The sequence below is a fragment of the Rhipicephalus microplus genome, chromosome X (assembly GCF_043290135.1).
Source record: "Rhipicephalus microplus isolate Deutch F79 chromosome X, USDA_Rmic, whole genome shotgun sequence".
Taxonomy (NCBI): Eukaryota; Metazoa; Arthropoda; class Arachnida; order Ixodida; family Ixodidae; genus Rhipicephalus; species Rhipicephalus microplus.
Genome location: NC_134710.1, coordinates 130918564 through 130939430, shown reverse-complemented (window position 1 = coordinate 130939430; position 20867 = coordinate 130918564). Strand labels below are relative to the sequence as shown.

Genomic DNA, 20867 nt, shown 5'->3' with positions numbered 1-20867 from the left:
TCTGAGCGGTCAAAAGTAAAATGATACTTCCAAGCCCTTGATGGCCCACAGATTGAACCTGTTTCAGCTGCACATGGCACACAATGCATATATATACACATGCATACAGAAAGTATACTATCCCTGAACATATTTCATACATACACATCTACAAACAATATACATTGAATATGCTACATGACATCTCAGATACAAGTTTCACTGCCAATATAATACAAAGCAGTTAGGCATGTTTTGGCAAATTGTTGGATCATAAGAAACAATGATGACAAAGTAATGCATTAATGCCCTCCTCTGAAAGGTTTATGTAAACCAATGTTTAAAAAAAAGTACTCCAGCGATTTGTCCGAGCTTAGAGTCAGCTTTCTGGTACTTGAAAGCAGCCTCTTGTCTTTTTATTGGCATGCCTAAAATTTAAGGCAGACAAGCCATCTGAATCCTGCACAAAAAGCACAGGTCAATAATCACCTTGAATGAGCTGCAGGCTACGCTGCAACTGGCGTTCGATCACAGTTATAATAATGGGATCTCCATGGGAAAACAGAAAACAGCTTACAGGTGGAAACAAATACACAAGTACCATGGCGAGGCAAGACAAGAATGCCATTATCAATAACAGCACACCATGTGTACATGCAGAATGAAATAAAAAAATTAAATGCATGGCTGCAATATCTTTCATAAACCCTAATTGGTAAAATAAATTAATAAATAACACTACCACAATACTTTTGAATACCTATAAATAAAGTTTTATTTAAAAAGACACTCATTACAAGAACCCTGGAAATGTGACAAGCAAGGAATAATCATTACAACCTCAGAATACTAACAGTGAAAGGTCTATACCAATTGCAGAAGATCAAAGGAATGTTAGATAGCAGGCTCATCACAATACAAGTTTCTAGCCTTAGAGAACATGGGTAAGGAAATGGGCAAGTGATATCTAAAATACCAGGTATAGGAACAAGTTCGATGACCACAGAAGACACCAAATACAGGATTCCAGCAGGACGGTGGCAGAAGACAACTTAGGCTCCCTCCTCAACAAACATGGTTTGAAGGTGTTTATGGCACTGATCACCATGCATCTGTGTACCGCACATCACACTCCTGTAGTGCTGGCAGCTTCTCCTGAAACACGAAAAAATGGGTAGTACTTATATCTCGTGCAAACGAAATATGGGTGATGCCATTTCATCTTTCAAAGGGCGAGTGCAAAAAAAGGGCAGTGCACACACACAGACACACACACACACACACAAAGATATGCACAGTAGGAATTATTTACCATTACTACTACACAGTGAATAACCATGTATATAGTGAAAGCTTCTTTTCCTGTTAACTCTGCTTTTCAGTAGCAGAAAAGAAGGACCTTGTTGATAAACTTTGGAGGAAAAAAAACGATGCACAAGAAACTTACAATATTAATGAGAACAAACAGACAATTATGCCTGGGCAAGTAAAGGGGATGTAATTAAAAGTAATTGTAATTTAAATGAGAAGAAACAAAGTATCAAAAGATAACTTGCCACCCGCAGGATCCAAACCTGCGACCTTCGAATGATGCATTCGATGCTCTACCACTGAGCTATGATGGCGGTTATCCCCTCGATCTACTTTATAGATTATACATGTACATTCATAGCGAGGGTCTCATTCTGGCAGAATTTATACCTTGAGATGATATGCAAGGGATTATTGGTCGCCAACATCGCCTCATCATCTACCTTTCAAGACCGTATTATTGATCATCTTCAATGCTAAAACAACTCTTACTGCTTATTGTCAACCTAAATAAAACCCCACCCCTTATGTAATGCCCCTCCTAGAAAGGGGGGCCTTTAAGGTAATAAACTGAACTGAACTGAGCTGCCATCTTGTAATAAGATCACGTACTACGTGACGCCAAACAGGCAAGAAGAGTGTTTCACTCGCTACCATGGCAACAGGTGGCGCTGATACATTCAAGTACCGTCATGGCACCATGCATTTGGATGGCTAAAAGATCTCAACACTTGAATATGAAGTCATTACAGAGTTATCTATAGAAATATTCCCATTTGCAGTAGCTGCTTACACAAAAGTCTTATATCTGAAGAAAAAACAATTCTACTGTTCTCGTTTGCAAAGGTGAAAGTTGGCAATCAGTCACACTTTTAATTTATGCATTGTGAAAGCCAGTGTATTAAAACAGAAGGAAAAAAATGCAACTGAAACATTATAAATTATTTTGTTCTGAAGTGAAACCAATTTTCTTTTTTAATTGTTTTTTTTTTCAAGCGGAAACTTGGCACTTCGGAACAAATGAAGTAATGCAACCTGATAAATAATCCACATCTGAGAGTACTTCATTAGCACGTATCTCCGGCAGGAATTCCAAAGTAGTGCATATCTCAGGCAGGAATTCCAAAGTAAAGATCTGCGCATATTGTTTGATAAACGAGAACAGTGGCAACCAAAAATCTTTGTATTAGCTCAAGTGGACTTCCATGAGCCTGTGACAGATGCGTGGAGAGGGCATGCATTCTCGGCATGGCAGTTTGTCTTATATGAACAGAGATCTCGTATATGAGAGGTACGCTCTATGGCGGGCTGCTCCTGAGATCATGCTCACCCCTTGACACAAGGCATTGACACCACTCAAAAATTTGCAATTTCTTTTCGACAAAGTCAACTATAACTTGGAAGAGTGCTAGTTGGTGCGAGTTTGTAGGAATTTGTGGTACAGTTAGTACTGCACCTCTTAAAGGGGGCCTGCAACGCTTTTTCGAGTAGGAGTGGAATGGATTCACCAAAGGAGCTTATAGTGTAGCTAATAAAAGCTAATAATAAGCGTTTTAAAACTTTTTAGAACTTGTCCAGAACAAGTGGGGTTACAAAGATTTGTTGCACGCTGCAATAGCAATCTCACTTCTCTTGTCTCGATGAAATCGCTGAAAGCTAAGCAGGGAGTGATGGCACAGCAAAAGAAAATACGTCACACGCACCTCGTAACCTTGAGCTTTTTTTTTTTTCTTCAAAATGTGCTCTTGTGGACAAGTTGTGGCCTCCTGCAGCGGCCCCAGTAACAATCGAGCGCATTATGCTCACATCAGCCAATGAATGACAGAATGGCTGTGACAAAGGATTTTTGAGCTTGTATCGCCCTTTGCGGAGACTCGAGAGATGAGAAAGCAATTTTCAGCTGGCATTGATAATTTATTGTGAATTCCAGACTGCATGCTGCACTATACCATTTGGCTCGCGTATTCTTGTGAGCCTTGATTACCGATCGGCAGCGTTTTCTGACCATGCTCAAAAAGCGAAACATCTAGCAGTAGAACAAAAGTAAAATGACAAACACTTCGTTCGGACACACTGGTGACAGCGAGGACTTGTAGTCATTGCATTGAGTATAATCTGAACAGTCTTGCCTGTGTATTTGTTGACTTAGTGAGCTGATGTTAATTGAAATTTGTACAGCAGGTAAAATGATGAATCTTACTCCATGAGCATTTTTTAAAAGCTCTATTTTTAAGACATGCACAAAAAAAGTACGGTAAATATACATATACGTATGATATATACATAAATAATGAGATTTAACACACAATAATGCCAAGGAAAGTATAGGGGAAGATATTAGACAGAATTGTAAGGTAAATATGAAGAAAGAAAAGTGGGTGAAAAGATAACTTGCCATGCGCATGATGCGAACCTGTGACCTGCGAATGATGCGTTCGATGCTCTACCACTGAGCTACCACAGCAGCTATCCCCCCAGCCACTTTATTGGGTTTATATGTGAATTTCAACGTGGGAGTGTCAGTCAGCGCCACCAGTAGCCATGGCGGCTAGTGTGGTGCACTCTTTTGAGCCTGTTTGGCGTCACGTAGCAAGTGATCTTATTACGAGCAGGCAGCTGACCAATAGTCCCTCGTATAAAACCTAAAGGCACTAAGTCTGCCAGTACGAGACCCTCGTTAATAAATTAAGGAAAGAAGTGTATACTTAAGGGCTCGATTTGTCGTGTTTTTACATAGAATTAATGAGATCTAACAGACAATAATGCCAAGGAAAGTACAGAGGAAGATATTAGACCGAATCGTAAGGTAAATATAAAGAAAGAAAAGTGGGTGAAAAGATAACTTGCCATGGGCAGGATCCGAACCTGCGACCTTCGAATGACGCATTCGATGCTCTACCACTGAGCTACCACAGCAGCTATCCCCCCAGCCACCTTATTGGGTTTATATATGAATTTCAACGTGGGAGTGTCAGTCAGCGCCACCAGCAGCCATGGCGGCGAGTGTGGTACACTCTTTTGAGCCTGTTTGGCGTCACGTAGCAAGTGATAATATTACGAGCAGGCAGCTGACCAATAGTCCCTCGTATAAAACCTAAAGGCACTAAGTCTGCCAGTACGAGACCCTCGTTAATAAATTAAGGAAAGAAGTGTATACTTAAGGGCTCGATTTGTCGTGTTTTTACATAGACTTAATGAGATCTAACAGACAATAATGCCAAGGAAAGTATAGGGAAAGATATTAGACCGAATCGTAAGGTAAATATGAAGAAAGAAAAGTATATATATATATATATATCTCAAGTAAAAATGAAGCACTTTGGTGGAAGTTGAGCAGCTGTACCACCACTGCACTCACAGTAGCAGAGAATAACAGTGTACTTTGGTTAGCGCATCCTAAAAGCACACAGTACATTTTGAACAATGCTGTAGCATATGAGCTGTCAGTGAAATAGGTGAAAGCACTGATAGCCTTAGGTCTGGTGGCAAAAAAAAAAAAGGCGATAGGTGTGAATGTGATGGCCCATTAAAGGACGTCTTGGTAACATAAAAAAAAAAAAAAACAAGTGTGAACCACTGTTTCCATGGGACATCTCAACGAACCTAGACAAAAATCAATGAAGTTTCACTTACTTTCAGACACTCAAATGTTTGTGCAGACAAACTGGTGCTGTTCAAGTTCAGTTTTCGCAAGCTTTTCATTGCTGCATGAAAGATTGGATCAACAAATTAGTACAGATAAAATCACCTTTATGGTGTGTTTAGAAGCAACACTGAAAACAATACAAGAGGTACAGACAGCAATGCCCATTATTTCAAAACATACCCACCAAACAAAATTCAGAAACATGCAAATACAAAACCATACCTGGTTACTTAAAGGGACTGTCTACCGCTCGAATAAAATTTTCTGATTGTGGCGAAAAATGAGAAGATGGTTCATCAGATCGGTGGCAACGAGTATGCTTTTCTTTCATAAAACGGAATCATAATTTTAATTAGATGTTGAATGTTGACAAAGAATGAGCACTAGCAGCACCCAACAGCAATGTGGTTCAATCTATTGGCAGGACAAAAAATCCCCGCAGGTGGACTCATTTTGCTTGAAAACAAACATCTATAACTTGGAATTGTATTTTACGCACTTGAGACAGCTTTGGGCTGTGCCAGAGAGTAAATTTTGCTTTTTCTCTTACTTTTTCAAAGAGGCGCCCGGTAGCGCTGCCGGCGGTGTGCTTGCTTGCCTGCGCGCCTGCTTAGAAACAGTGGAGAAACGCAAGCGCTGCGTCTCCCGCGGCCCATAAGAAGAACAAAAATTGTCGGCTTTAAACGAGCACTAGGGTATTTATTTTATTATCAAACAAAACTTGATGGAGCCTGCAAAAAGCGCACATGGTTTCATTTTTCCACTTTCACCGGCAGCAGAATAATCATCGCCTCCACCGACTAGTGTTGTAGGCATTTATCCTACAGATAGATAGAGACCAAGCGCAGATAAAAAAAATTCTGTTTTAAAAATTTTTACACACTTTCCAGAGAAACCACTACAAGGTTGGACACTTCAGATGGTACAATGTTGATTGCAACATAAAAAAAAAAAAACAGTTAAGGACGGTAGACTGTCCCTTTAATATTGTATTTTCTAGTGTATGACCCGCCCCTGCAAATAACTGGCACCCCGACTGCAAAGCGCATGACAAAGAAAACAAAAGTATTCACGTACAATATCCTCTCAGTAAACCAAAATCTGTTAAACAGAACTGCTGCTTAAATAAAACAAGTGCTTCTTATAAATTGGTTTTATTCTTGTATTCTACACACCTGGTCATCTCTCAATAAATGAAACTCCTTTTAAATGAAACATATTTTCCCAGTACCTTCAGGTTCCGTTCAATAAAAGTCTCCTATTTTGATGAAAGGGCACCTTCCTTCCATTACCGCAAAGGTGTACTGTGAAGCCAACTTGCTCACCAAATATATACGAGTTTAGCTTTAAACTTTCTGTCTATCTTGAACGTGTTATATCCGAGAAAACATGTTCACTCGGTGTGCGGCTAGATAGGCCTGAGTTAGAGAGAATTCAATTTTGCTGGGACTAAACGACAATGATCATAACCATCAGATTTTACAGAATTTTGTGGTTTATAGATGAAATTTTGCTACAATGAAATTCCACGACAATAATTTTTTTGCGTGTCCCTTCAATGTCGTTTTAGCAGGATTTGACTTAGTAGCTATGGTGCTTTTTCACTGCTGGAACATCAAGAGAGAAATAAATAAAAGGAAGAGACAGGGAGGTTAACCTAGAAGAACTGGTTTGCTACCCTGTACAGGGATAGGGAAATAAGGGTGGGAAAGAGGATAGAGATAAAGAGATATAAAATAAATTATATAAAAAAATCCACATGCACACACAAGCAGGGCGTTTCGATCACAGTCGTTTGGACAGGCTAGTTGAATGCAAGAAGCGCAGGAGCACCTTCACAACCTTCTTCTGCGACATAAAGTCCTGTCGGTAGCGCAGGATTCTTTCTTCCGAAAGGGTCTGGTTGTCCAGTTCGTCTAGTGCATTGCAGAGTGACTGTCTCTGCGAGCAGTATTGTGGGCATTCACACAGAATGTGCCCAGTTGTTTCGTCACTACTGGAATGGTCGCATGCAATGGTGTCGGCCATTCCTATGTGAAATGCGTATGCATTGCTAAATGCATGAGTAAAATGTGACTCGTTCCATTGCAACGTGGTGTGCTTGCGAGCAAGCATGCGGAGTTTCCGCGCAGCATCAGTTCTGGAGAGCGGAATTGATATTTGATCACTTTCAGTATGGGCAGAACGGGCAGCTCGATCGGCCCGTTCATTGCCAATTATTCCACAATGACTTGGAAGCCACTAAAAGGCTATTTCATGTCCTTTCTCAATGAAATGATGAGTCTTTTCTGCAATCTCGAATACCAGTTGTTCGTACGGGCCGTGGCTTAAACGTGATAATAGGAATTGCAGTGCCACCTTGTCCATTTTTATGGCTGTTGATCACTGATGAATTACAATGTGGCACAAAAAGCTGTGAGCTCCACTCCGGTTGATGTCATCAAATCCTCAATCAAACAACACTAGGAAATATATTGAAGCTTTCCTCCCATATATACATCACTTAAGTTGAAATTTGAGCTTATTCGACCACGTGGCAGGTGTATAAGTGTACAGCGTATACTTGATTTGGTGTGAAGAGAAGAAACAGCTGCACTTCACAGCTTGACTGGTCTCTTCACCAGACACATACACCTTTCATTGTACAGTCGAATCTCGATAATTCGAACTCTAAGGGGCCCGAAAATTCGTTCGAAATAAAGGAAGTTTGAATTAATGAAAGCTAAGTAAACGAAGGGCTCCCCATGCAGTGGCGCATGCGCCTTGAGCTAACACACGAGGGCGAAGTTTCAGAAGACTTACAATTATTCACAAATCACAGGACATCTGTCTTTAATTGAAGTAATCGATTATGCGCATCTCCACACGTTTGCCTTGCAACGAATCAATCAATTCTGCAGGCAGCTTGCAAAGTAAGTCTACACGGCTTCAGCATTCTGCAGGCAAAAGAAGTTGCGAGCGACAATGTCCAGCGCCGACACTCTCTAAAGACGACGACAACAACGACTGCATCTTCGCTACTACCCTCTGCGCCAAAGCCGCAGCAGCGTGGCCAGCACGTGACGAGAAAGAAGGAGCATCTCTACGCGGAGAGAAGCAGATCGGCATTTGAGAGAGAACCAACACTCCACGGCAGCTTTTTTTTTCGCGCGCGTTGTTTAAAGGAGAAGGGTTACGTGGCAGGGACGGGAAAGGGCAAAGGGTGGCACCGGCGCATGAGAGAGAGCCACACTCCGCGACAGCTTTCTTTTTTTTTTCTCTCTCTCTTTGTGCGCAGTGCTAGAAGAAGAAGGGTCTTTATGTGGCAGGGGCGGAAAAGGGAGAAGAGTGGATCAGGCGCGTGCGTAGCAGATCGGCATTTGAGAGAGAGAAAACATTCTACCGCAGCCTTTTCTTTCCTTCTTCTCTTCTTCGCGCGCAGCGTTGAGGTGTTGAAGGTGCCGCCACGGGATCGGGCGGGGTGTTGAGAGCATTTTCGAAGCGTAGTATGTTCAAACTAAGCGTCGCAAGTGCTTGCGCGTTCGAATTACCGGGCGTTTTCGCCCTCTGGAATACACATAGCTTTGACGGGACCTCATCGTCCTCTGGAATACACATAGCTTTGACGGGACCTCATCGTGAGTTCGAATAAACCGGAAGTTCGAATTAAGCACGTTCGAATTAGATTTGACTGTATCGAGGTTCCACTGCAGCTAAATATTTTTCATCCATTTTGGGGTTTGAATGTTTTATTTGCTTTTATACACAGTGAAATCATGGGATAACAAAAAAGCCGTATTCGGCATCTTTAATATCAATATAGTTACAGTAGACTCTCGTTAAATGGAACCTGAACGGGCCACGAAAATGTCTTCCATTGAACAGGAGTTCCATTTACCGAGAGAGGAACAGGGGTGTAGAATACAAGTACTAAACCAATCATATCAGAGACAGTTGTTCCTTTTTAGCAGCAATTCCACTTAACAGATTTGATTTCCATTTACCAAGAGTCTACTATATTAGCCTCTGTGCTCAAGACATGAATAATTGTCTTAGGTAGCTCAGGGGGTTAAAGAAGCAGCTAGGTGACATGGGTGCCTTGGTGAGAAAGGAGCAATATTGAAACGAAATCAGTGGTTGTAATGATTAAACAGCCACTGCTACCTCTGTGAAAGTGAGAATAGTCAAAGGGGTCGATGCTACATAATTTTTGGTAAAAAAAAAGAAGAAAAGAGGTCTAAAAGTAAGTTTGCACAAAAAGTTCTCACATTCAAGTGATGACAGCCCTTTGTCAGTGACTGGAGTTTCACACAAGTTGAGCACTTGAAGCTTTGGGAGGTGCTCTGAGATGAGTTTCAACCCGGAGTCGCCAAACTGAAATAGGCATGCTAGAATCAGCAACTAGCCATGAAAAAAGGTACACGCAGCTTCCTTACCTGTGTAGACCACAAGTTAAGATAGCGTAACGAAGGAAGCTTGATGAGGTGCTCAGCACAAGCACTCGTCACTTGAGTAAAGGCCAGTGACAAACATTCCAGGTTTCCAAATGATCCACAGCTCAGCAACTTCTCCAAGTCAGCATCCTAAAATGATTTACAAATGTTCCCAAAACCAGCAAGTAAATGAGCACACTCGTTTGACTGATCACAGTAATAATTTATTCTGTTAAGGTCCATAAGCATAAAAAATGGCAAGCCTTGAATTGTCCCCACATCCTTGTTTCCTACGGCAAAGTCATTTTATGGCTCTCTTAAGTGTCATATGAAAGCATCAAAGGGAATCTTTGTTGGCTCTGTGCCAAACTATGGCTGCAATAGGTCACAACTGAGAATATCTGGCATGTTGGCAAAATGCCGCAAGGGGCTTCTTGTGAGTATGCTTCTACAAATTACTCATTACTGAATGCTTGCAAGGTCGTGCTTCTCATATAGAATGATAATCAACCACCAATCTGAATACCGTTGTAGAGGCAGTGCTTGGACCTGTGGGTGATCAGCCATCAACCATACTATTTGTTCATGCAACTTTTTTGTGTGCTGAAACAAAAATGTAAGATACCATACCAACAAGCCCTGCACTGCAGTCAAGGCCTACCAAGTTCATAAATAAATTTATTGGTCTGAATAGATTAAGCATGTGCATAAGCATCAATATCTCAACTGAATGCATTCAACACAGCTTCAACTGCCAGCATCAAGCAGTCAGAATTGTGATGTCCGAGCTTCACAATGACATCAAGATGAATGAATCATGTCGAGCGTGGTGAGACAAATGATTGCCATGTGCCTCTACAATTTTGAATGTTTTCTTTCTTTTTATTTTTTCTTCCTTTTTTTTTTTTAAGGCAGCGTCTCCTGCACAGCACGGCGCAGCAGCCAGCCCCGCACAGAAGTGGCTCCTGCGCCGCACGGAAGTAACGTCACTTTAAAAATTATGACTTAAAGCTATTTAAATATATAAACTATAAGTGCATAGGTTAAACCTATAAAAATGTTTCAAAGCAGGTGTTTTAGGAGTCAATTAGCCTATATAAACACATATCACAGGCATTTTAAATACAGGGGCACCATGGGCGCAGTGGCTGCAAAAGGTAAACAGTGGCAAAGAAGGTAGCTGCCTGCGATGTGTGGTGGTGGTAACAACCTTATTGAAAACTACCACAAACTCGTGACCTGGGCCTAGGCCGCCCACAAGGAGGACCGGAGACTCTGTGTCGTCACTGCCTCATGGGATTGCTGGATGCCCAGTTGATCCTAGAGGTTAGAGCTAGCGCAGCCGTCCACCGAGCCGCAGCTTCATCCGAGTGTGTGCGCCATAAAGTTTCTCAGCGTGAAGCGAGAATTATTCTTGTAGGATGTACTGCATTTTATAGATTGCAATGCCAAGCGTGGTGTTGTCAAAGGTGAAAGTGTCCTTGCTGCCGAGTTTTGCTTGTAGCCAAGGGCAAGGTCAATGATTAAATAAATGCTTTTGCACGGTTCATGTTACTGTCCGGACGCACATGCATGAAACCCCAGTGCGTGTGCGAAGTGTTCTTACGAATCCTGTGATCTCGGAAGGTCAACGCTACTGCATTGCAGGCTGTTTTGCTTAGTGCAAACACGTACGGCCGTTCTCATCCATTGCTACGTGAATGCTTCCATGCTGTCACAGGCCGTGCGTGTTATTCAGCAAGGTAGACAAGCTGTTTTGTAGTTACATGGGCTAACACAGTCGGCACTTGCCCTTGGGCATCGTTTTTCAAGTGCTGATTCCCTAGAGCATTACGATGGCCCGTCAGTAAGTTTAAGAGACCTGCCGGTTACCTTGTCAGGTGATGGTACGCTTAGCGACATAAAGAAAGATTCCTGTTGTATATTCGGCATGGCTACGTTGCAGTGGGCCTTTGTGTAATCAAAACTTTTATAAACTATGCAAATCAATGTTCCTGACGTAGGTGCCGGAGAAACTGATGCAGCCAGCTGCATTTTAATTTTTTGTGTCCTTTTGCGTCTCGCCGATTAAGAGTATTAATTCTCAAAACACTTTATCATAATAAATAGCCAATTCGGTGAGGGTCATCAAACATCCAATGTCAAAGGGCCTGCAGACAGGACCACCAGCAGCAAGTCAGGCTGACGGAAGGCCGATGAGGAGGCACAAATGTTAAAACAATACTTGCGTGAACAAAAAAAAAAAACAACAAAAAACGAAGACTGCAATGGGGTTTGAACCACCGATTACACCCGCCCTTTACGTGCCGCACTAGCCAACTACACCACTGCTGCCAATTGGTTTGGGGAGTTTAACAAGCCGATTTTGCATTGTTTTCATGCTGGACGTAACTTTAACATTTTTTTGTTATTTTTACGTCGGGTTGTAACCTTACTGGCTTCTATCGTTACGTCTAGATGTAACGCTAGACACTCTGATTATTCAAACAAAGTGCCTAACCAGAAAAGTGCATGACGTCACTTCCGTGCAGCGCAGCAGCCGTTTCTGTGTGGAGGTGGCTCATGCGCTGCACGGCGCAGCAGTCTCTGCCTTTTTTTAATGTTGGAGGAGGAATGAAGAGGCAGGGGTTTCAATCTTGAAACTGCACAGTGGGTTATATTATATATCGTAATGAAGAGCTCAAGAATTATTTTGACCATGCAGTGTTCATCAATGTGCCATGAAAGCCCAGTACACAAAGGCTTTTGCAATTAACCTTCATTAGAATGTGGCTACCATGCTTATAACTTGAACTCATGACCTCATGTTCAGCAGAGCAATGCTATAGATGAGATACAATCGGAGGTGTTCAAGTTGGTATTACTTCACTCATAGTCAGTACAGTTTTGGGATACAATTGAAACCCTTTATAAAAGACACTGACGTAAGAGACAGTTCGGTATAAGAGACACAAGTGTGCTTACATTGAAATTGGGGTTGCTCAGAAAATTGGAATGTGGTACCCTGCTTATAAGAGATGCATTGTATAAGGAACAAGACTGCTTCTTGGTGCATGTTTCTTATAAAGGGGTTCAACTGTAACGACCTTATACTAGTCAGTGGCAGTGTTGCTTTGCGTAATGTGTGATTTTGTGTATCTGATGACACAGGCAACTACTAGCCCATTTTGCCTCAATTAGCCAAACAACATGCACTGAAACTATCACTTTGTAAATATTAGTTTGAAACATTCTCCTTATTCATCAGGCAAATATACTGCAGTTCTGACATTAATCTAGTGCAGGAACTACAATTGTGCAACATGCAAAACGTGGTTTTTAAAGTTCAGATTTAAAAAAATTTAGTATATAAATAACAATTACAACAATCCTTCCACACTTGTATTTAAATTATACTGAATAGAACAAAAACACAAGCGACCAGAGAATGCATTCCGACCAAAGCACGTGAAAGGTTAATTTGAGCAATAAATTCATGGAAAAACAGGGATGATAGAAGAGAAATCTCGAGAGAGCAAACAAACAAACAAACAAAGGTTGCCGTAGTAGAAGCAACCATATCTTCAAATGCTGTGTATGGACTGAATCACATAGTGGCTACTGCAGCATGAAAGTAGACCTTTCTTTATCAAACTAGAAGGACATTGCAGAAGCATAATGAATAGAAGCACATGAAAAAAAAAGTAAAAACGAGGCTAGACCAAACATTAAAGCATAGAAAGCAAGCAATCGATTGTGCCATGGAGCTGCGTACAATCTTCTCGTCATGTGGCTCTGTGTATAGAGGCGACCAGGTGTGTCAGCGTACGATTTCAGTTGTGCACATGTGTGTGTGTGCACCAACACGCACACAACGGTCAGACACCCTGTCACCCTGCCCCTTCTCCAAAACAGGATCTCTGGTAAAGGGACACTATTGCTTGCATTAGTATTTTACCATTTTGCAATACCAAAAAGAAAAGCAACACTCTTGCCACTAGAACATGCTTGGTAGGCAAGAAAATGTTTGAAAACAAAATACAGGGCCTGACACTAGCTTCAACTCCTTGCCCCAACCCGTTGTGACATAGATTTTGATGGCACCTACTAAGGGCTACGTAACACTTTTAAAAAGAAAAATAGAGAGAGAGAGAATAAAATGAGAGAAAGGCAGGTAGGTTAACCACAAATGGGAGCATCCGGTTTGCTACCCTGCACTAAGAAAAAGGGGAATGGAAAAGATGAGAAAAAAAGCAAAGAGCAAAATAGATGCACAAAAAAAGTGAGGAAAAATAAATTATAATGTGTTCTAATGAAGCCAGATATTTAATATAGCAAGTTTCAGGAAAATTCATTGAGCCAACACGGGAAAAATACAAAGGCACTTGAAATCTGTCAAGTCACGCTGGCATTCAGCTGCTCAAGTTTCAGGTAAAATTTAAAAACTATGGCCTTCAATTCATCTTCTAGCAAACTTATATAGGTAATGTCAGAATAAATGGCAATGGAGTTCACAAAGAATAATTACCCACTCCTCAAGATTATTGAAATATTGTTTCTTTGTTGGTTACACCCACAGATGATGATATATAATCTTATGATATAAAGGCCATATATCTATAGGTCAAAGGGCACCAAGTCAGAGGTAATGAGTTGGCAAATGGATACATGAATAATGAAAGGCAGATTAAACATGGCTGCAAAAAGACATAACAATCACTGTAAAGTGTAAAAAATGTATATGAAAATAAACATTATGGAATTGACTAGTGAAATGTGCTGGAAAAATAAATGATAGGTTACAAAAGTGATCATTTAATGAAATAAGTCAAAAGTAAATGTCTACAAGGAACACTACTGACCGGAACACAATGGCCTAGAGGCAAAGGCTAAACAAAATGCGATGGGTCATGTCTGTACCCTTTAGAGAGAGGATGTGCTAGGACTCTCTTGGCTGATACGTTGCTATGTACAAACTTGAGGTAAAGCATTTTTAAAAGATACTTCCTGGAGAAAAATGGGTATATGCCAAGATAGATGTACAGCCTTTTCAAGAAAACAGACAATGAAGCATAGAAAGCGTAAAGAACATTGACTGCTACATGCAAATAATAAAAGAGAAAGTGGTCCCAAAAAGAAGTTGTTGCACATGACATACAACATGACTAATTCACGCTAGCATTACTTTTGCACGCTGTCAACGGAGTCAATTCCGATGTTTTTTGAAACCCACAAACCTAAAGTGTCATAAAGGCAGCATAAGATATGTAACCAGATATGTAACCAGATGCTACATTAACAATTTTTTGCAAGAGTTTTGCATACGTTATTTTAAGATGGCTTTACGTTGTGAAATAGTATACTTGCCGTGGAGCGTGCAGGCAGCGTAAGCTTTGTGGGGCCACCTTTTTGCTGGAGCTGGCGTGCCTGGCCCTGGCGCATGCACAGTGCTCCATAGTGGGGAGAGCTCTGGAGGGCGGCACCAGCTTGAAGTCGTGCCTCTGGTGACTCGAGGGCACCCAGTTCTAACATGGCACATAGTGTCATCTGGCAGGCAGCGTCACCAGCCATGGCGCGCTCGCGCAGAGCATCAAGCCACTTTGCCAGCGGTCCCAAAAAGGCACGCCGTCGACCACACCCGCATCCTACTAAGGTGCCCAGCAGCTGACTCCAGAGGGCACCGCCGTCCTGGCAGGCTGGACGACCTGGGCTGTACAGCTGCAGCCAGCCATCTTTTCCATCACGTGCACCCAGCACCACACTGTGCACCTCACATCGTGAGTCCGTGCCAAGACATTCGACTATAGGCTCCAGGCCCCTGCATCCACATGACAAGCATTGGCCATTCCATCAACAACTAAAGTAAACCTTAAATTACTGAGCAAGTCTTGATACTTTAGGATTTAAACTGTAGCCCTATCTTTGCTTGAGGCGTAGCTTCTACAAGAAAATGATAAACTGTGCTAAATGCACCAAATCTTTGTCTCTGTTCACAGTGGGAGCTGCTAAGAAGCCCACACTAAATTTTGAGTATAAATAGTTACTCATTCATCTACAATTAAAAGTAATTGAAACAGAATCTGCATCATGACAAAGAAAGAGATGATTTAGTTTAGTGAGTTAATACCTTCACGGGAGTAATAGTAAAGTAATAATTATCCAAATAAACTAGCATAAAATTTGACATCTAACAAGTGAATACCAGTATGACTAAAAGAGAATGCTCCAGAAATTTATGCAAATACAGCACACAGCCGCATGCTGCACATTAAAGGGACACTAATGAGAAATAATGACTTGGTTTAGATTGACAAACTGCAGTCCGAGAACTCTAATGCCATATGTTTCACAACCATAAGTACATTAATAGTAAAGAAACTCAAGGTTGAAGTTTCATAGTTAAATTGTGTGCCAAAATCTCCGTGAGTGATGTCAAACATTTTCTGAAAGTTCGTATGCTAGGTCTAGGGAAACCCACATATGACAATGTACTTTATTTTTATCGATTAGAAGCTACGTAGGACCCAGTGGACACCTTCAAATTCTATGATGTTATGGTGTTTGGTGCAAGAATCTCGAGGTGGCGTTTCGACCTGTATTTTATTTTCATGTGTTTTCTCGCTTACCAAGCGCCGTGTCCCATAATAGTGGTGCTTTCGGGATTGTGAAATGGTACTTTACTAATCCAAAAAGTCATTTTTCTCTTTAGTGTCTCTTAAAAAAAATACTGAACAAAAATTGAAAAATCTGATGAAACTTCGAAATTCTACTTGGTAGATGCAACTGTTCCTATAAAATTTCTCGTATTTTTGAACACTTGGCTGTATTTTTGATGGACTGTCAGGACACTGTAGCTGCATAAGAGTGCGGGCCGTGACGTCATAATCTCTGAGGGTGCACGTTTTCCTGTCCTCCTCTTCCTTTTCTCCACCTCTCCTTTCCACAAAAGCACTGATGGTTTACCCCAGCTGGGAGCATTGTTCGCTACCGGAACTGATGGGGGAGCTGAGCGGGCTGAGAGCCGTGAGTGACGGCTAGTATTGTTTGCTTGCATGTTTCAGGCGTATGTGACGTTGCCTCCTCAGGTTCACAGAGCGGTCTAGATAAAGCAATTTGTGAAAAACCCATTAATTTCATTATTTTCCTGTAGTTTCAGCCTGAAATGAAGGTTGTCTTTATCGATGACCCAATCTTCCAATTTTGTTAAATATCTTGGTGGCAAAAATTTTATTCAGTATCCCTTTAAGGTGTGCCCCCCATCAGCAAAAAACTATATCAGCAGCCTGAGTGCTGCCAGCTGGAAAGTGATCACAGTGTGTGAAATGAGCAGTGCCCAGCGGTCGGGTTAATGAGATGCAAAGGGCTCCCTTTACATACATGGTTTGGATTTTAACATGACATTTTGCTCCTTTTGAATTGACTCATGATTTATACAAATGACCGGCGTGAAGCAGCAATAAAGCACTTTAGCAGTCTATCTAGAAATTATCCCACATGAAGTGTTTTATTATTTAGGCTATCCTAATAAAAACATAAGGCTTATACTATTGATTCATGAGCTGATATCAAATATGAACTCTGTTTTTAGATATACTATGCCATTATATTTTTAATGTTGTCATTAATAAAAACATAATCTGTTAACATTTTTACTAAACTGGTTGTGCAGACTTTGTTGAATTAAATACCATTGGATTCTACACGTTAAAGAGTGCAGCAAGTGCTGTGTTATGATCACAGCTTTCTTTAAAAAAAGAAATGAAACTATGAAACTTTCGAGTTTTTATTTAATAGACACACAGGAACTAGTTACATTATTATACCCTTTCTAAGCATTTACAACTTCCAAAAGTAACAGTCAACTAACATCCTTCTGCACTCTTTAAACATTCAGGTTTTTTGCACAATACAAAATGATCAAAATTGAGTGTAAAAAAATTCAAATTTAAAAATCATAATTCAGCACACACACAAAAGGGGGGGGGGAAGTCTTCCGAAAATAGCAAGAAAAAAAACTGTCACTAATGTAATACAAAAAGCTGCTTTGGCTAAAGCAATGATCTACAACACATGAAAATTGGCGCGATTATGCAGTAGAAGCAGCAGAATCAAAAAAATAAAATTTAGACTACAGGTGCTATCAAAGCAACGCGTTCACCAATGGAATCCTTTTGCACCATGTGCGACCAATGTTGCATACCTAAATCTGCCCACACGGCAATGTGGCAGACACCCTGGCACATCTCCTACTGCAGTGCAAAGTGAGTGTCCCAAGGCTACAAGCAGCAGCAACAGATGCGGACCCAGACCTACTAAGTGAAGTGTGGGAGGCTGTGATCTCCAGCCAAACCTGGTCGACCATTGTCACCTTGTCGCTCGAGCCCGGTGGGTGGTACAGGTCGAAGGGTTCTTAGAATAAGGGACCCTTTTGCCTTTACTCCCAAGCTTTACATAATAAATGTTTTCTCCTCTCTCACCCAATCAGTGATAGAGTTCGCTCTCTCTCAAAATTCAATTCGTTTTTATAATCTTTCGTGCCACAGATTACCCCAAAGATTAGACCAACATGAAACAAGGAAAAGAGGAAGGATAAGGATGGGTACATTGAATGGAAGTATAGCTGGCTGCACAATCTTTTTATGTCACTGCTATGATGGCTGCCTTTGTGGGTACACCTGCTGTAGCTACACAACACTAAGCATCAATTATATTATCTAAAAGCATTAATCCCTGCCTCTTACGCATCGAGAAGCTGATTCCTTCTTCTGTCTGACAAAACTTGTCCATGCATTGTACTTGTTACAAGGTTTGCTGTGCCACACCGATTCTAAAAATGTTACACACTTTTATTTTTTGGAAACAGAACCAAACAGAGTGAAATCTAAGTGGAAAGATCCTGAACCAATCCAGTATTTTGGTAGTTTGGCATCTTGACTTCAAGATCTTTGTATTAGCACATTCATATACAAAAGAAATCCTCAAATTTCATTGCTGACAGGGCTGTACTTATAAACATTTAAATTTAAGTTATTAGTGCTGCAAAGCCCATGTATTTTTTCAGAACCTTTCATGATTCACACACAAAAAAAAAAACAATATGGGTTTGGACACATTCAACAACAAAGATTCAATTGAACAATAAAAAATAGGGTTCCTTTTGGGCACATAGACTTGCAGTAATTGGAATGAACTACGGCAAGAAAATTACAGTTAGTACACAAGCAAACACAATTGAAATTGTAAAGTGGTATTTTATCCCCACAGCCCATTTTGCAAAGCTATAAGAAGAGGCAAAAAAAAAAAAAAAAGGTTTGGTACTCACAGAGTGAACCGCTGGCAGACAAAAGCGCTGTTAAAGAGAAAAGGAAAAGCAGCAAGTTACTATTTTTGTTTATTGTAAACCATTTTCAAGGTATGAATTACTGTAAAGGTAAAAAAATGAAAACAGAAGGAAAAAAAAACTTAAATATAGAGTGAGCTTGGTAAAATAAGGTAAACAAACACTCACTCATCTGGAAAAGGCAGGGGCTGCAAAAGCTGACCAAGTGGTAGACGCCAATCTTCATAGTTCGCACTAAATATGCAATAAAATGAAGAGACAAAACCTGTAAACTACATTAAAATAAAAGTCATTGAGGCAAAACAACTAGGCAGGGCAACACAATCAACATCAATGCACAGGCATTAATTGTTCTCAAAACACTCACACACAAAAACATTAGATAGGGATTCCCAAGTGTACTCTACTGGACTGCTTTGTATGTTACTAGAACACACATACATAATTAAATACAAGGGGCCTCATTTTAACACTGTAATCATGCCTTATGTGCATGAGGCCTCACATAGAAAGCAGTAAAGAAAACAGTTGTTAGGCTCTGCTCTCTGGCTCAGCACGTGTTAAAGCTCTGCTTTCCAGTTGAGATCCCAAGCTTGTGTAAACCAAAGATGGAGGCCAAGAGGTTCAGGAAAAAAACAAACAAACAACAGTAATATAAAAAGTGCCATGACTAATGGCTAATGGCAAACTTCTTGTACCTTGTTATCCCCATACTTGTCAGGTTTTAAGAAAAAGCTATTGGGTCTACAAAAACTACCTGTAGCTTCATTACTACTTGCCAAATTTAAAAAAGACTTCTTGCAGGAGATTCGTGATGCAGTAAAATCCGACAAAGTCATTGAGTATATACTTAGAAAGGTGTTTCAGGGCTGCTTCAAGGCCTTATACCATGCTTAAATAATTGATGGCTGTCTAAGATAATGCAATATAATGGAAAACAAGAAGAATTCTTCTATCAGACACTTTACCACTATCTTTGTGTGCTACACTTTTCTATATTTACGTCTTCCAACTTTGCCCCAACCAGCACCGTGTATAAGACATGTTACTACATTTGACACATTCAAAATATTGATGGGAGCCAACAGATGGAAACAACACGGTGGGATAATAAGATGAACAATAGTGTGTCTCAGACTGGCTGGCCGACGTTTCGATAGGAGGACTTATCTTTTTCAAAGGCACATGTGGTTGACACATGTGGTTTAAATACACATAATGCTTGAGAAACCAAAAATTAAGAAAACTTACATCACATCTAACACCTTCACGAAGCAATCATGCTTGGCTTCCCAGTCACTTGTAGAATGCGATACATCATTATGATCTTCAGGGCTGAAACAATGTCACATAAAAAGTCAAAGCATTGTCCACTTTCCTTAGTTGCACAACTGACAATGAAAAATCATGCCTCCAGTCAGTTACAGATAGACACTAATCAAAAGCTTTCTTGTTGTGACCATTCATAAATAAATTCAAGTGCTTGAAATTCTGAGTCACAAGAAAGAAAATTAGGAATGCCATTCAGGGGTGACCCCTTATTTACAAACTGTACAGTGGTGGTCCAGCCAATTTAGGATTTGGATCAATTTTTCGAGCAGGCAAAAGTCACTTTTGGAGCGGGCAAAAGTCAATTTTGGAGCATATTTGGAGCACAATGAACTGTGTTTTGGAGCTAGTATGAAGCAGACAAAACGGAATTCAGGATAACTTGGAGCAGAACATGTTTTTTTGGTGAATATTGTTATTAGTGACCATAACGGAAATGGTGCTGCAATGGTAAACAAGGAGACAAGGCCAGTATCTAGACAGCAGCCATTAATCATGTTCTAAACATGAAAGAGTGTCACACTTTGGCTTCACTGCAAATTATAAAATGTGGGTTTAAGTGAAACATTAGTGACAAAACAAGCATGGCACATTTGGTTCCTGCAAATTACAAGTTTCATAAGGTCAAAAAAAAAAAAAACCTGAACAAAAATCTAACAATTAAAGAAAGAAGATGATGAAAACTCGTTACAAATGAAAACATACTGTTTAAAAATGCCTGCGTAGATAGTGCATTCAATAAACTCCCCAACTCAGTGTAGACGAAGCTTTACTGTACTCAATAATTAGACGTGAGCACCGAGTGACACTCTCCTTTCACTTTCAAGCACTTTGAGTGGAGCACTTCCGGTTTTCCAAATATTCAGAAAAA

At 40.6% G+C, this 20867-nt stretch overlaps 1 protein-coding gene across 1 annotated transcript in view; it reads right to left on the bottom strand.

Moving 5' to 3' along the window:
- Positions 1-638: 638 nt before the first annotated feature.
- Positions 639-20867, bottom strand: part of LOC119176465 (C-Maf-inducing protein) — a 71142-nt gene continuing 50913 nt past the window's right edge. The window contains exons 9-16 of the mRNA XM_037427754.2: positions 19919-20002; positions 18836-18901; positions 18650-18676; positions 14695-15145; positions 9352-9498; positions 9184-9289; positions 4924-4994; positions 639-1134 (exon numbers count right to left, since the gene is read on the bottom strand). Of these exons, the coding sequence (XP_037283651.2) occupies positions 1081-1134; positions 4924-4994; positions 9184-9289; positions 9352-9498; positions 14695-15145; positions 18650-18676; positions 18836-18901; positions 19919-20002 (1006 nt within the window). The 3' untranslated portion in view covers positions 639-1080. The remainder of the gene's footprint in view (positions 1135-4923; positions 4995-9183; positions 9290-9351; positions 9499-14694; positions 15146-18649; positions 18677-18835; positions 18902-19918; positions 20003-20867) is intronic.